Below are 16835 nucleotides of genomic sequence, written 5' to 3'. Positions count from 1 at the left end.
AAACATATGCAATATTACTGCGAATTATTGTATGCATAGCCTGTTGCTATTTATTTGTATGTATAAACGGTCACATTATAAACTTTCACGATCCTGTTAAAGTTTCACTACTTCAGCAAAATGGCCATGGAAAGTCTAAACAACTGACTTTCAATGATCTTTACTGAAGCTCCAAGAAAGAACATAATCATGCAATTTGCAGCAACATGGATGAAATTAGAGGATACCACGCTGAGAAAGTCAGTCAGCAGGAAAGGGTTAGACACGGACTGATCTTTCTCTTCCGTGGGACATAGATTACACAGCAGGGTAGCAACAAAGGTTCAGAGGCAACAGAGTTGAGTTGGAGGGGGAGGGGGTGTTGAAAGGGAGTGTTGTTGGGGTCCTGGGTGGAGAGGGTAAGCAGGGACACTGGTGATGGGTGTGGTGTTGGAACCCTGTGCATGAGAAACCATTATTAACAGTATTGTAAACCACAGAACTGCAATCATTAACATTTTTTTTGAAGAAAATCTCTTGAAGGGCCAGTCCAGTGGGTAGGGCACTTGCCTTGCATTTGACTGACCCAGGTTCAATCCCCATCATCCCATATAGTCCCCTAAGTCTTCCAGTAAACCCTTAGCACTGCCAGGTGGGCCCCCAAACAATCAAAACCACAAATCTCTGTCACTGAGACCTGGGCTAACAGGTACCACAAAATATAACATCTAGAGAGATAAACCAAGATAAGCTTTTTGTTGCAGTTTCTGGGGATCTGCTTTTTTTTAATTAATTAATTAATTTTTTATGGGGGAATCTGCTTTTTAAAATATATACAAGTTCACAATCAAGAAATCAATCTTTTTTTTCTTTTTGGGTCCTATCCAGCGATGGTCAAGGGTTTACTCCTGGCTCTGCACTCAGGAATCACTCCAGGCAGTGCTTGGGGGACCATATTTTGCTGGAGATCAAACCTTGGTTGGCTGTGTGCAAGGCAAACGCTTTACCTGCTGTACTATACCTCTGGTTCCAAGATTTACGTATAATTTAAATACAATTATTTATATACAAGAAATTCTTGAAAAAACAAGAGTGTATTGTGGCAACCAGGCGCTTAAATCTCTGAATATGCATCTATTTTAGAAAAGCTTCAGCTTATAAAGGAAACATCCAATTGTTACCTTCCTCGTTCTCTACTTAAAAGCATCAGTAGAAGTTCATAGGTGTCGTTTGTTGTTTGGGGGGAAGCCACATGCAGCAATGCTCAGGGCTCACTCCAGGCGGTCCGCAGGGAAACCAGAGACAGCAGGAATCGAACAGCCATGCATGCTAAGCGTATCCTCCAGCCCTTTCAGCTACTGCTTCGGCCCCTTAGCAGGTGTTCTTTTCTCAAAATAATACTATTTAATTGCCATCATTATGCGAAAGGGCAAATAAGAATGCTAAGTGGCTCCAACAAACATCTTCCTCCCTTCCTTTATAAACATAGTCTTTTAAAATACCATATTTTAAAAATATTTTAAATTGAGAAAGCAATTGTTTTCACTTTCATCTGACAAAATAGACAACGCACAAACTTTGTTTATTTATTTAATATTTTTTTTGCTTTTTGGGTCACACCCGGCGATGCACAGGGGTTACTCCTGGTTCTGCACTCAGGAGTTACTTCTGGCGGTGTTCAGGGGACCATATGGGATGCTGGGAATCGAACCCGAGCTGGCTGCGTGCAAGGCAAACACCCTACCCATTGTGCTATCTCTCCAGCCCCCTGAACGCACAAACTTTAGAACAAAAGTTTCCCCCCAAATTATTATGCTGAGGGTATCATCCACCTCTGTAAGAAAATACAGATGCATACTTATAATGCTCTCACACACTGAAGTATATTTTACAAATATACAACGCCATTTATTGTACCTTACTGAGCTAAGAGTCTTACTTTAAATTCTTTTAGGAATTAGAAACTAAAGAATTCTCTTTGTTGGGGCAAGAGAGGGAACCTGAGTAAGGCACTCATCATGAAAGGCTCAGCTGACCCCCACTTGGTTCAATCCCGGTCACGTGGGGAGACTGAGCACAGAGCTAGAAGCAGTCCCTGAACACCGCTGGCGGTGCCCAACCCCCACCCCCAAAATAAAGACCGATTTCCAGAAGCCTTACCGTGAGCTGTGTAGTTTGTACAATTAACTGGTTCTTGGGTCGCATCATTTATTTTGGGGTCTTTACAAATATATGTAAAAAAAGTCAAGGAAAGAGGAACTACATACATTCCAAGATAACCATGGACCTCCCCAAACAGTTCATATTACATACTCATGTTTATATTCAGAGGTAAGAAGCAGCAGCTAGTTTGTCCAATAAGCACAATCACATACACTTTTTTTTTTTGCTTTTTGGGTCACACCCAGCAATCCTCAGGGGTTACTCCTGGCTCATGAACTCAGGAATTACTCCTGGTGGTGCTCGGGGGACCATATGGGATGCTGGGAATCGAACCCAGGTTGGCCAGGTTGGCTGCGTGCAAGGCAAACGCCCTACCCGCTGTGCTATTGCTCCAGCCCCCACATACACTTTTGACTGCACCAAGTTTCATGAAGTATCACAAGAAAAGTTCATTAGCATACGTATATTAGCTCAGGCAAAAGATAGAAATTTCATTTTATTAACTGAGTACTTTTTTTTTCTTTCCAGTTTTTGGGTCACACCTGGTGGTGCCCAAGGCTTACTCCTGGCTTTGCATTCAGGGATCACTCCTGGGAGGGCACAGGGGACTGTCTGAGGTGCCAGGGATTTGAACCCAGGTTGGCTGCGTGCAAAGCAAATGCTCCACTCGCTGTACTCCACTCCAGCCCCCCTTTTTATTCTGTAGTTGAGCAGCGGGATCCAATTCAGAAACTGACACCTGCAAGGCATGTGCTCTCAACACTGAGCCACACCCCTGGCACCAGGAAGTGCCATCTTTGAAGAACATCAATCAGGGCACAAGCACAAAGGGAAAAATGAAAAGAAAAATTATTACAAAATTATTTCAAGAGCAGGCTAAAAAAAAAGTTTCCAGATTTTTTATTGCATTCCGTTATGGGGCCCCAAAAGTATTACCATATATATCACTACCTGTAACAAATCATCTTATATTGGATTATTTGAAATAGGGTTTGACACTGATTAAGTTTTTAAATCACCATGAGGAACCTCATTTGTATGCAGGAATAACAGACATTTTCCTTTTATTATCTCATGGTACACTCAGCACCTTCTCAACAGGGTTCAAAATATACAAGTTGGGGCTGGATCAATAACACTGCGGGTGGGGCGTTTGCACACAGTCAACTTGGGTTCGATTCCCAGCATCTCATATGGTTCCCTGAGCATCTCCAGGAGTAATTCCTGAATGCAGAGCCAGGAGTAACCCCTATGCATCGCTGGATGTGACCCAAAAAAGCTATATATATATACACATGTATATACATATATGGGCTGGAGCGATAACACAGCAGGTAAGGCGTTTGCCTTGCACGCAGCCAACATGGCCGACCCGAGTTCGATTCCTCCGCCCCTCTCGGAGAGCCCGGCAAGCTGCCGAGAGTATCTCGCCCGCACGGCAGAGCCTGGCAAGCTCCCCGTGACGTATTCGATATGCCAAACACAGTAACAATTAAGTCTCACAATGGAGACGTTACTGGGCCCGCTCCAGCAAATCGATGAACAACGGGAGAACCGTGATATATACATATACACACACACCCACATATATATATATATACACACACACATATCAACTGTTCACTTATTTCCAAAGATGACTCTGACATTTTTGCCAAGGAAAAGCAGCAATTTACTAAGTTTGTGATTGTGATTTCCAAACTCCAAGTATTCGGCAAGTTGTAGCTATTCTGTACAAATCTGAATAGCCAATAAAGAAAGTTTCTACCCAACTAACACCTTAAACTGTCTAAGCATTTCTAAGAGTTGAATTTTAAGATTTTTCTCTCAGATTGTTTCAATCTCGTGTTAGTATTTTTTGTTCCACAATTTGTGTAAGACCTCCTCTAATTCTGTACAAAAGTAGCTACTTAATTTTATTGGGGGTGGGGGGTAATTTTAATAGCCCTCCAGGGCTATTCCCACGCTGTGGCTGGTTTCTGCAGGGCTGTGGGATTGAGGGTTGGGGGCGGATCCAACCCACAAGGCCCTGCAAAACTTGGATTCCAGCAAGGGGAATCTATGATCCTCCAGCCCCCAAGCAGCTACATATATTTTATTTTATTATGCATAAGATCGTTTTCATTGACACTTATTTAGAAAGAAGTGAGGGGCGAGAAAGATGTGGGAGGATTACGGGTTCGAGAACACAGGCCTCTCCTTTGCACAATAAGCAAAGGGAGAAGACAAGGAACAAGCAAAGGAAGAGCCAGGCCGGGGTGAGCAGGTGAATTCAGGGGAGACCAGGGACTTGAAGAGCGAGCCCCGAAGTTGCTCATGTCAGTGTGAATGCGATTCCCACTTCGTCTGCTTCTGCCTTTATCACAGCTGCACGTGCGTGCGTGAGAGAGAGAGAGAGAGAGAGAGAGAGAGAGATGCCCCATTTAACACCCGCAGCCTCAGTTCATGCATCCCAATCTAGAGCTGACATGCAGCGTCCCAGTTACGGGGCCGAGCATCCCTTGGGTGCACCAAGCGATGCTCCAGCATCACAGCACCCGGACCCTGCAAGCTGGCACCCACCCCACCCGCTCACTGTCCTCTGCATTTCCACCGAATTTGCTCCCGATTGCAAAATCTGCCCGCAGGTTTTTCCTTTCACCTTGCTATCTCCCTCTCCGGAGCCCGGGGGTCCAATCCGGATGGACTCAACGACGCGCGACTGACCCTGACCACCGACCTCCTCTTCGACCTGCCCCCAACTCCTCCTTCCCGCCCGCGCCGGGGCCGACACGCACCGGGGTGGAACCTGCCGGGCTCGGCCCGCACGGCTCGCGCCTGGGCCGGGGCCTGCCCACTGGGTGGCCCCTGCCCCACCTCCTCCCCGGCCCCCGGGTCATCAGCGGCCCCCGGTCACTGCGTTCCGCCCCAACTCGCGCCACCAAATCCGCCCCCGTGCGGGCGGGCGGGCGCGTCTCACGGAGGATATTGTCCCACTCTGAGATCCTCGCATTTAATCGTCTCCTCGCTGGACGCGGCGGCGGCGGCTGCCCAAGGGCCCGTGGGGATCGACACGAGCCACAGGACGCCCAGGAGCCGGGCGGCCACCGCCTCCGGAGCAGCCGGCCCGGGGGCCCAGGCGGCCGCCATGCTGGGGACCGGGGCGACCCCGCGACTTCCGGTTCCGCCTTCCGCAGGCGTGGGCGGAGACCGGGCGGCTCTTAAAGGCGCCGCTCAGCGTTCTCGCCTGCGGGCCCTCGGGATGCCCCAGGGCTGTGCTTGGTCTTGCAGCGCGCGAGGCGGAACAAGGCTCAAGGGTTCAAAAGGATCCAAGCTAACCGGTCTAGGCTTTCCCGTCCTCAAAAGTCCCCAGCGGCTGGTTGCATTTGAGAAACGCTTGACGAACGTTTTCTCCCTTCGTCCTGCGCGTTGCTCTCAAGCACAGCCTGTTGGAATAAATTTGATGCTGGAGTTCAGAATCTGTTCTCTATCTCATGGTGATGCCATGCATAGCCTCCCTGGTTTTTGTTTGTTTGTTTGTTTGTTTGTTTGTTTAGAGAAGCACTTGTAAAGACTGCTGTGAACTGAATTTAAGGACTCAAGTTTCAGGGACAAACATCTGCCTTTATCTAAACTATGGAATTGTAGGCAAGGAGACCAAAGAAAGAGTGGAGGACCACACCAAAGACAAATTGGGGACCGGATCTATAGTACAGCGTGTAGAGTTTTTGCCTTGCACGTGACTGTCCAGGATTCGATCTCCAGCATGCCACATGGTCCCCTGAATACTGCCAGTAGTGATTCCTGAGTGCAGAGTCAGGAGTACCCCTAAGCATAGCCGGGTATGAACCCCCAACCCCAATCAAAAAAAGCCCAAAAAGAAAAAAGAAAGAAAAGTTGGAGCGTCTTTTAGTTACTTTTTTTTCATATCTTCTTATTGAATTTCTGTGTGTTCTAAAGGTTCTGTAATGAGGATTTTTTTAAAATATATTGAACAAAATGTGAATTTTCCATAGTGAAATGTAATCTTTCCCCTCAGGTGTAAAAGTATTTAATTTGGTGCCTCTTGATCCACAACAGAACGTAGAAGAATGGGGTTTTGCAGTGATTCTCAACTTTTGTTTTATTTTTTAGCGGTGCCAGGGATTAAACCCAAGGCCTGGTACATGCAAGGCAAGTGCTCTACTACTGAGCTGTGCCCAGTTTGGAGATTTTAGAGAGCATCAAAATTACAAGAAGGACTTGTTGAAACACAGAAGAACTGTCTACAGTTCCAAGAACCTAGGTGGGGCAGGATAATTTGCATTTATAACAAATTCTTAAGTGATGTTGATACTATAGGTCCAAGAACCATAATTTGAGAACACTGAAATGATGTATTATGAGAAGTGTCAGGCACGTTCAGGGTGGTATGGCCGTAGACATGGGGCTGGAGCGATAGCACAGGGGTAGGGCGTTCGCCTTACAAGCGGCCAAGATGGCCGACCCGAGTTCGATTCCTCCGCCCCTCTCGGAGAGCTCTGCAAGCTACCGAGAGTATCTTGCCCGTGCGGCAGAGCCTGGCAAGCCACCCGTGATGTATTCGATATGCCAAACACAGTAACAACAAAGTCTCCAATGGAGGCGTTACTGGGCCCGCTCGAGCAAATCAACGATCAATGGGAGGGCCTTTACCTTTACCTTTATGAGAAGTGTCATTTTGGGGTAGGAGGAAGTGAAACTATTGTCTGTAGTATTCATCGTTATATGTAGCACTGTAGCACTGTCCTCCTGTTGTTCATCAATTTGCTCCAGCGGGCACCAGTAACATGTCACAACAAATTGTGAGACTTGTTGTTACTGTTCTTGGCATATTGAATATGACACGAGGAGCTTGCCAGGCTTTGCCATGTGGGCGAGGTACTCTCTATAGCTTGCCAGGCTCTCCGAGAGGGGCAGAGGAATCGAACCCGGGTCAGCCTCATGCAAGGCAAACGCCCTACCTGATGTGCTATCACTCCATTTAAAAAATTTAAAAAATTCAAAACCAATTTTGCAGCACTTAATCTACAAGTTGCAAAGGAAGAAAGCACACTTTTTAAAATTAAAGTTATGCTTTCTGTTTGTTTAAGTATTCATAAAAATGAAATTTATCTAGTCCCATTTTTTTAACCTAAACATTACAAAATTAAATTTGGTTTGGAGATGCTCAGGGATAACTCCTGGCTTTGTACTCAGGAATTACTCCTGGCAGTGCTCAGGGGATTATTTTAAATGCTGGGTATCAAACTGGGGTGGCCACGTGCAAGGCAAACATCCAACTTGCTCTACTGTCTCTCCCAAAATTAAATTTTAAATTAAGTTTTAGGTGGAATTCTTTCTTTAATTCATTTCTATTACCCTTTTTTCCTTCCTATTTTCTTCCTTTCATTTCTCCTTTTAAAACAATCTTTCTCTCTGTCATTCCTGAAGTATATACTATGTAGCCAGCATGAGGAAAGCCCCCAGAGACTCAAACAAAAATAAAATACAGAAATAAAAAACAGAAAGTGCACATTTTAACTTTTAAAAGAGTTAAAATGTGATTTGTTAATTGTTACTATAGATGCCTGTACTTTAATAGGATAAGTGTCTTGATTCAGATATTCTCCCAACAGGGCCAGAGAGATAATACAGGAATTAAGGTGTTTGCCTGGTCCAGTTTGATCTCTGATACCGTGTATATCCTCTCAGATCAGCAAGAAAATATTCCCCCAATAATACTTGGAACATTATATTCTGTCACCTCCAGACATACGTTTCAGAGCTGCGCCTTAATAGGATTCATGATCACCTAAAGATATGCAACCTTTAAAAATAAAGGTTGCCTTTGTTTTTTTAGAAGACCACTACTGTGTTTCATACAGACTTCAATACCTTCCCATAGCCTCATCTTTTGGTAAAATATAGGAAGGGGATAGAGATCAGGAATTTGATATAACCCAGGGAGAAAATACAGAATATCTCACAAATTCTCGTGTTAAAAACAGTTCGTTTCAATTTTGACTACTATTTTGGCACCCTTCCAAAATGATCTGATTTGAGATTAAAGAAATTATGGCAAAAAATAGAAATTTTCCTGGGGCCAGAAAGATTACATGAGTTAAGTTTCTTGGCTTTGCACTAGCCAGCCGTAGTTCTGTGGTCCCCTGAGCACCATCAGGAGTGATCAGTGTCAGGAGTAAGCCCCAAGCACCACCAAGTGTGGCCCAAAATATAAAACAATTAGATATTTTTTCTATTTTCTTGCTTCAGGAATATTTCTACCTTTGTATTTGTCATTTTTCACATAGATTTTGAACAATTAACTATTTGAAAATGCTATGTTTTGTGGATTAATCACATTACAAGGTCTATTTTTACCATTTGAATCGTCATTCTTATTCCCTCTATAAAAGGGGCGAACCAAAAAAAAAAAATCAGTGAAAGGAACAGTGCAATTTTTTTAACTCTGGAATAAATGGTGTATTTCTTTTCTTTTTTTTCGTGGGGGGCATGGGTGCAGTGGGGAGGCGAGTTAATCGGAAGGTGGGACTTAGGGCTTATTCCTGATTTCTAACTTCAGATTCTGGATGAAAATTACAAGATGGAGGTCTGGAGAGATAGTACAGTGGGTAGGGTACCTTCCTTGCATGCAGCTGATGTAGGTTTGATCCTTGGCACTCGGTGTGGTTCCTGAGCCCACCAGGAGTGATTCTCAGTGCAGAGCCAGGAGTAAATCCTGAACATTGCCAAGTGTGGCCCAAACTACCCTGAAAGAGGGGAAAGGAAGAAGAGGTAAAGGAAAGGGAGAGGGGAAAGAAAAGGGAAAAGGATACCTGGCAAGGCATGGTTCCCCAAGTACTAGGAGTGACCCCCCCCCCAAACACAGAGCCGGGAATAGCCTGTAAGCACTGGGTGTGGCCCCCCACCAAATTAACAACACACCCAAAAAATGTGGTTAAAACATTAAATATGATGGAGAAGGATGTCAGCTGGGGAAACTGGGGAGATCTGGGACGAACTTCCCCTGAGAGGAAAACCTTGAGTGAATACCCTGGAGATAGGGTAGGATTTCTAGAACATTCCAGGATAGGACAGGAAGCCAGTAAGCACCAGACAAGGTGATTCCAAGGACAGAGAGGAAACCTGTTTGGCCAGGTCATAAAAGGATGAAGGTCTTAAAGGGATGAAGTGGGAGATTGGGTTGAGTCAGAAAAAAAGGAATGAGCCTTAAAGGGCTTGGATGGTCAATTCATGGTCAATTCAGGGACAGTCTTTTTGAGAAGGGGACTGTATTTATGATCATTGTCAAGTGTCAGAGTAAGAAGAGTTCCACTGCTTGCAAGGCAAGACTTTGAGATCATTAGTCTCCAATGTAGACCACCCCCTGACTCCAGAAGCGTTTCCATCTTCAAACACCTGTTAGGACCTGTTCAAGTTCTGACACACTTTCAACAGACATAATGAATCTCTCTATGTTCTGAAGATTCTGTTGTCATTCTAGTTAGTAATTTATTATAAAAGTTTATATCCCTCAATAATTCCTAGTTCCTCAAAAGCATAGATTATGCTGATACTATTATAATTTTTCACCTCTCTTGGTTGTTGTTGATATTCTTTTTTTAAATTGTTGTTTGGTTGTTTTGGTTTTGGTTTTGAGGCCATATCCAATGGTATTCAAAGCTAACTCCTGGCTCTGAGCTCAGGGATCACTCCTGGCAGGGCTTAGGAGACCATATACCATGTGGGGGGAGGGGTTTGAACTGGGGTCTGCTGCATGCAAGGCAAGTAGTGGACCCCAGTGTTATCTTTCCGCTGAGTTATCTTTCCCAACCTGTTTTTGTCAACATGCTCACCAGGGATCACACACACCCAATGGCTATGGTGCATGCCAGGCATCGCACATCAGGTGTGGTAGTCCGCCATGGGGTCCTCTGCCGGTGGGGGCATTGTTGGTTGTGCTCTGCCTTGCTAGTTGTGGTACCCTCAGGAGTCGCTGCGGCACTCACCAGCCATGGAATTTCTTGGCCATCAAGCTCAGGAGGGAATATATGCTTTTGTCATAGAGCAGCTGAGCTGCCAGGATTGCATGTGGTGGTACCAGGTTGGAACTTTGACCACACACCTGCCTTGCAAAGCATCTGAGCCACCGAGCTATCTTTCTGGGCCTGCAGTTTCCACCAGGTATGCAACTGGTATTTCCTTTAAAAGAAGCATATATAAGGTGTTTAGGGCATTTGGGCATTTGCCTTGCATGCAGCAGACCCAGGTTCAATCCCTGACACCCCATATGATTCCCAAACCCACCAGGAGTGATTCCTGAGAGCAGAGCCAGGAGTAAGACCTGAGCACTTCTGGGGGTTCCCTCCCAAACCAAACAAACAAATAAGCAAACATGGGGCCAGAGAAATCATGCAACTGGCCGGAGCACATGCTTTGCACATAGAATCTCAGATTTGATCCCCGAATTGCAGGTGTCTGATCATCACCAGGAGTGATCCAGGAGGAACTCCTGAGCACCTGAGTATAATCCAAAACAACAACAAAAAAGCTAACAAACACTATTTCCATAAAAATGTCAAGTGGGGGGGGGTTTACAACAAATGTGCTTACATTGTAGTTGATTAGCATATAGGGCTTATTTCCCTTCAAGACAGGCATTCCACATTACAACACTTCACAGGACTTAACAAAGGCCGCGTTTGTTGCAGGAATCAGGCACCCGAAGCCTGATTTTCCTTCTAAAAAGTTTATGGATGGATTGAATCAGACCAAGTATGACACCTGCCATCAAAACGATAGGCGGGAATTTAACGCCGGTTTCCGCACGGCTTGCGCTCCCAGTCCAGGTCTGATGCTGGAGCACGAGAACGTCCAACTGGGTAGTGATGTCAGGGCCTGCACTTGAACGTGGACGTAGAAATCCAGCAGCCCATGGGCATCAGCATCAGTATCTCCCCCGAGTCGTGGAGAATTCTGTGTCTGACTCTATCAACGAGCGCGGGCCAGGCAAGCGCTGCGTAGAACCGTCTCCCGGGTCCTCACCGCTGGAGAAGAAGCCACACAGCCCCGCCAGGGGTGCACAGGATTCCAAGTGGCGACCGGGAGATAGGAAGAGGTTGGGAGGACAGGGAGGGACACGCAGTGGGGGGTCCCACAGACGACACCACCGAGGAGGCCTTTCACTGGCGGCGGGCTCGCCGCCCAGTGCTCCCACCTGTCCTGCCCCACCTGTCCGCGCCTTTGGCGTGCGGGGTTTGGCCGGTCCCCCCTCGGGAGCCTCCCGGGGCCCTGGGCACTTCACCTGCCCCGCCCCGCGGCCCGGGCCGCACCCCCCCGCCCCCCGCGCGCCACCGCGGCGCCCCGCCCCGGGCGGGGAGGGTCGCCGCGGCGCTCGGGGTGGACCTGCCAGGTGAGGCGCGGTCACCCCGGCCTCTCACTTCCGCCCAGGTGAGCCAGGGCCGCGCCGGGCCCGCCGGGGCTCCCCGCCGCGCCGCCGCGGGACCAGGTAAAGCGGGGGGACCCCCGCCCCCCACCCCGCCCCCCTCCCGCACCCCGAGGCCGGCCCGCGGGGCCGCCCCGCCCGCGACGTGGCCCGCCCGCCCAGGGGGTGGGGTGCGCACCCGCGCCGGGGGACACACCCCAGCGCCCAGGCCGCCCCGCGTCGCCAGGGCCCCCGCGGCCTCCGATCGCCGCCGCGTCTGGCACCCGTGGCCCGAGCGGGGCGGAGGGTCTCGCCTCCCCGGGGGTGGCGGCGGCCGAGGCGCTCCCGGTGCCCGCAGCCCGGCCTGGACGCCGCTGGCCCCGCGCGGTGGACGCGGATTCCCGGCGGACGCGGCGGCTCCTGCGCCCCAGCCCCGGCGGTGAAGGTCCAGCCCGCTCCCCGCGCCCCTCTGAGCCGCGCCGCGCCCTGCCACCCGCTCCCCTAAACGCGACTTAATCCCTCCCCACCCTTAAAAAAAAAAAGGTTCTCTGGGCACCCCGGCTTCGCCCCAGATGGGTCTTGTCACTTGGGATTCCAGCTGGTTGTTTCCCGGTTCCTCTGCGGCCGTGCAGAGAGCGCGGGCCTGTGTCGCTAAGTTCTTTAGAAGCCACCAAAGTCGCCGCACTAGAGAGAACAAGGTTTTTTTTATTGGTTTGTTTTGTTTTAATCATTCTCATCGGCATTAATTTGGGGGTCACATTAGTCGGGACTCCGGATTTACTCCTATCTCAGTGCTCACTCCTGGCAGTGCCAGGGGTCTTACCCCGGGATGGTGCAATGGGCCTTGACCCCTGTCGTCTCTCCGGGCACCCCCAACCCCAGTATTTTTTAGATGCCTTTCTGAGATTACTTAGGATGAAAAGACCACAGTTTTTCTCTTGACTGCCAATCAATTTTTTTAAAAGAGGAAAAGTAAGGGGACCCACTTGTAGCTTCAGAATAAGTGGAGTGAGAGCCCGATCTAGCTAAACTGAGCTTGGTGTTTCTAGATGGCCACAGCCTTTATAAGGATCATTAAAATTTTAAAATAATTAGAAAGTTAATATCAGAGCTGGGAGGGATTTTCTGGATAGAATTTGCAAACTGGGTTCTGAAGAGATTTTGCCCTAGCTAATTCAGATTCTATTAGGAGTCCCATAAGAGGAGTTTGGCATCGGAATAATAGTTTTACTTAAAACTGAAAAGAAGTTGTATTAAGCCCTTTTCTATGCTTAAAGATGCCTTAATGAGTTCATGTCTTTATTGCTATTTTTATTAACTATAAAGTGAACTTACATGCATTGTAGGAAAGTTGGAGAGAACTTTGAGAAGAGGAACTAAAAGCAAACCCACACCCTTTCAGCCATACCAGAGATGTCATCACTAATAAATAACTTTGGGTGTTTGTCATCCAGTCAGCATTAATAAAGATAAAGACCTGCTTGTTTTCCCGCCGTGGGTTCACTTTTAGAACTTTGAAACTGAGACAGTGGTTCAGCCTTCAGTACTCCCAACAATTGCATTTTTACTTAAAAGCCCTTAATAATTAGCTTTAAGCCGAACAACCAAGCAGTGTGAACCTACTTGCTTTGTCAATGTTTAACAGAAAACTTTTGGTGGGGACGCCAGAATTGCTTTTAATTTCCAAAGACCTTGGACTAAAATTGTTGACCAACTGTTCCACCTGAGCAGTGCTGTGGTTTTATTATTTTCACAATTGGATGTTCATGTGCAGATTCGGGTGCATTTTAAAAATGTCTGTTTCCTTTCCTTCTGTTGCTATCATGACAGATCACAGACGCTTGCAGAGCTCAGTGACTGGTTGCTGAGTCCTGGAGATTCCACATGTGATTTTTCCATGCGGGTGTGACAAAGGGCAGAGCCTGAAACTTCCTATCTCATGCCTGCAAGGCAGAAGGGCCGAGGGCAGAGCTAGAGTAGTTAGTACCTGGCCCGCCCCCAGAGGGTTTGTTTTACTTTTTCTTTTTCAGCCACATCCAATATTGCTCAGTGCTTACTGCTGCTTTGCTGGGGGACCCTATGCTTGGGAATTGAGTTCACTGCTGGGGTCTGCAGCATGCAAGGCAAACCCCTTAATCCTTCTGCCATCTATTTTGCCCCTCCCTGGCTCTTTTTTTTTTCTCCCCCAATGTCACATTTTAGGGCGTGGGGCAAAAACAGGAATTTAGTGCCAGTCAGTATTTTGATTTATGGCAATGGCTGTAAAAACAAACAAAAGTGATAAACTAGGACCAGAGAGATAGCTTAATGGGCTAGAGAGTTTGCCTTGTATGCAAGAGGCCTGGGTTTGATTCCCTGCATCACCTGAGTATTGTCAAGGGGGAACCCCCAAGCTTCTCAGGGTGTGATGTGTGAGCCCCTAAACAAAAAATAATAATAGTGGGATAATGTTCTCTGTTTAGCCATTGGACAGATAAATATTGAAGATGTTTTGATATTTAGAAGTGTGGCATTTTGTTATTCAGTTGTTCTGTGTGTTCAATAGTGCAGCCCTTGGAGTTAGGAGACATGGAATTGGTTCCACTTACCATGCGATTGTTGGCCAGATAATTTCCTCAGGTCCTATTTTCCCATCTGTAAATGATCACGTGGATGAGTTTTAAATAGGTTGAAATGAAATAATGTTCAAGTATGTGTCTTGAAAACTATAACCCACTCTTTTCATCTCTGTACTGTTTAATTTAATTCTGGTAAAAATTATGGGATATGGGCCCCAAATGATGGTACCATGAGTAGACACTTGCTTTGCACTTGACCAACGTGGATTTGATCCCTTGGTTCACTTTCCTATCCATTGTCACCAGAGCCTGCTAGGGAGGAGTGATCCCTGAGCACAAAGCAAGGAGTCAACCCTGAGCATCCTTGAGTGTGTCCCAGAACAAAACAAACAAACACATCTTTTGGTGGGGAAGAACTCAATTTTGTGAGTCTTCACACTGACAGCTATTTTAATCAAAATCATAGAGTTCATATATACTGGTAAACAAATCTTTGTTAAGAATGCTGAATTGGGATCTTTCTGAAAAGGTATTGACTAAATTGTATCATCAACACAGTAAAAACACTTGGATTTTTGACTTTTGGGCAATTGAAATACAGCTAGTCATGATCAGGCTGTGCCATACATGAAGAACATACACTAGATATTGAGGGTTTAGTGTTGCAAAGGTAATCTAAACTATTGCATTCCTTTTAAACATTCCTTACTTATTGAATTAATTTGTTTGCATTGGGTTCAGTAAAATATATTGCTTAAAATTCATTTTGACCCATCTCTTACCTTTGTCATGTGGTTATTAGAAAATCCTAAATATGCGTGTGATTCACTTTATTTTTTGATTGTACAGGTCTGGGTCATGATTCACAATGGCTAGGCTTATCCTTAGGAGGCTGAACTCCCAAGTGAGGGACGTCTGTGAGAATTTTGATTGTCTGGTCTTCTGAGAAATGGCAATTATTGATTACAACACGATCAAAATCTCAACTAAACTTTATTTGGCTTTTTTAAAGTTATAATACAATTTTGATTGAAAAGAGATATTGTTAACAGTGGCTATACCATTTATTAGGTGTTCCACACTAAATGTTTTTACAGTCCCTTATTTTCCTTTCAGTTCTCAATTTTTATTATCTTTTTTGATGGGTAGGGACCCATATCTGGCGATGCTCAGGGCTTCCTCTTGGCTCTGCCCTCAGGAATCACTGATGGTGGTACTCTAGGGCCACATAGGATGCCATGGTTCAAATCCTGATTAGTGGCATGCAAGTCAAATGCCTTACCTGCTATACCATCTCATCTGTTCTTGGGCACTCAGGTTTCTTCCAGTTTCTGGCTATAGTAAAGAGTGCTGCAATGAACAAACAAGTGCAGATGTCACTTCGACTATACTTTTTTGCCTCTCTGGAATATATTCCCAGGAGTGGTATTGCTGGGTCAAATGGGAGCTCAATTTCTAATTTTTTGAGAATCGTCCAGACTGTTTTCCAGAAGGGCTGAACCAGTCGACATTCCCACCAACAGTGAAGGAGGGTCCCTTTCCCGCCACATCCGCACCAGCATCGGTTGCTTTTGTTCTTTTGAATCTGGCCCTAATTTTTATTATATGTCTTTGCTATACAACACAGATAACTGCAGTGTTGGGCATTAAACATTTGGTCACAAGAACACAGAGCTGGTCCTGGACTAGAATGGATGGCTTTTTCCAAAGTTTGTGTAGAGTGTAAGCACTTTCACATTTTAAGAGTTGATTGTTGAACTAACAGGAAAAAAAAAGATTGATTTTTGAGGTCAGTGTTTAGTTCTCATTTTGTTTTTGTGTTACTGATAGGAAACAATATAATTGCTCACAAAAGGGAGTGGGGTCTATGAGTGAGTCATGCAAAAGCCAATTGTTGAAAGATAAATTTTCACTATAATTACCTTTTTTAAAAAAATTGCAGGGGTTGCACACCTGGCAGTACTCAGGGCTTACTCCTTGCTCTGCGCTCAGGGATTACTCCTGGCGGGCCAATTATATGCTACTTATATAGTTAAAGAACCTGCAGAATAGTAAGTACCGCAAACAGTGATTGTATGTTTTAGGAATTTCAGAGTTGAATTCCATGTATATTGATTTGTCTGTGCATTTGTGAAGTTGCCTTGTGGTTGAGTTAATAAAATCTTCAGACCTTCTTTCCTTCCTGCGGTCCCTCTGTCCTACCGGTTGATTCCATGTTGCTCTTGTGTGTGGATCCCCCTGTATATGTGATTTCCCCCTGTGGACCCCTTGGAATGTGCTGGGAGAGGCGTGGGCATTACAGATTGTATGATCCCTTGCTGAGAAACACTGCTGTAATGCTACCCTTTGGTTTTGTTTTGCTTTGTTTTTTTTGCTTTTAAAGATTTTTGTTCATCCTTTAAAAAAAGAAAATCACCATGAGATAAACAATTACAAAGCTGTCCATGATTGGGTTTCAGTCATACAATGTTCCAACACCCATCCCTTCAGTGATTTCCCACCACCAATGTCCCCAGTTTCCTTCCTGCCAATGCCCCCCATCGCCACCCCTCCAACCTGCTTCTATGGCAGACGCTTCTCTCTCTCTCTCTCTCTCTCTCTCTTACTCTCTCAGTTGCTTGCTCATCTTTCTAATGCTGTTCTTAAAGGCACCGAGCCAGTCTGCTTCTCTGTACTTTGGTGCTCTGGAGAGGTTGATGGTTTTCATGCCCAAGAATGTGTCTTTCTGAGCG

General features: G+C 46.1%; 2 protein-coding genes across 3 annotated transcripts in view; one reads left to right on the top strand and one right to left on the bottom strand.

Annotated features, from left to right (window-relative positions):
• TM2D1 (TM2 domain containing 1) overlaps nt 1-5303 on the bottom strand; it is a 45794-nt gene extending 40491 nt beyond the window's left edge. The window contains exons 1-2 of the mRNA XM_056122289.1: nt 5111-5303; nt 2140-2213 (exon numbers count right to left, since the gene is read on the bottom strand). Coding sequence (XP_055978264.1) covers nt 2140-2213; nt 5111-5271 — 235 coding nt within the window. The 5' untranslated portion in view covers nt 5272-5303. The remainder of the gene's footprint in view (nt 1-2139; nt 2214-5110) is intronic.
• Nucleotides 5304-11493: 6190 nt separating this feature from the next.
• Nucleotides 11494-16835, top strand: part of PATJ (PATJ crumbs cell polarity complex component) — a 391552-nt gene continuing 386210 nt past the window's right edge. For both annotated transcript variants that reach the window (XM_056122284.1, XM_056122283.1), the window contains exon 1: nt 11494-11629. The gene's annotated coding sequence lies outside the window, so the exon portion shown is untranslated. The remainder of the gene's footprint in view (nt 11630-16835) is intronic.

This window comes from Sorex fumeus, unplaced genomic scaffold, assembly GCF_029834395.1.
Source record: "Sorex fumeus unplaced genomic scaffold, SorFum_2.1 ptg000045l, whole genome shotgun sequence".
In the NCBI taxonomy this organism is placed as follows: Eukaryota; Metazoa; Chordata; class Mammalia; order Eulipotyphla; family Soricidae; genus Sorex; species Sorex fumeus.
Note: the sequence above shows the minus strand (reverse complement) of the source record. Positions and strands in the feature narration are given on the sequence as shown.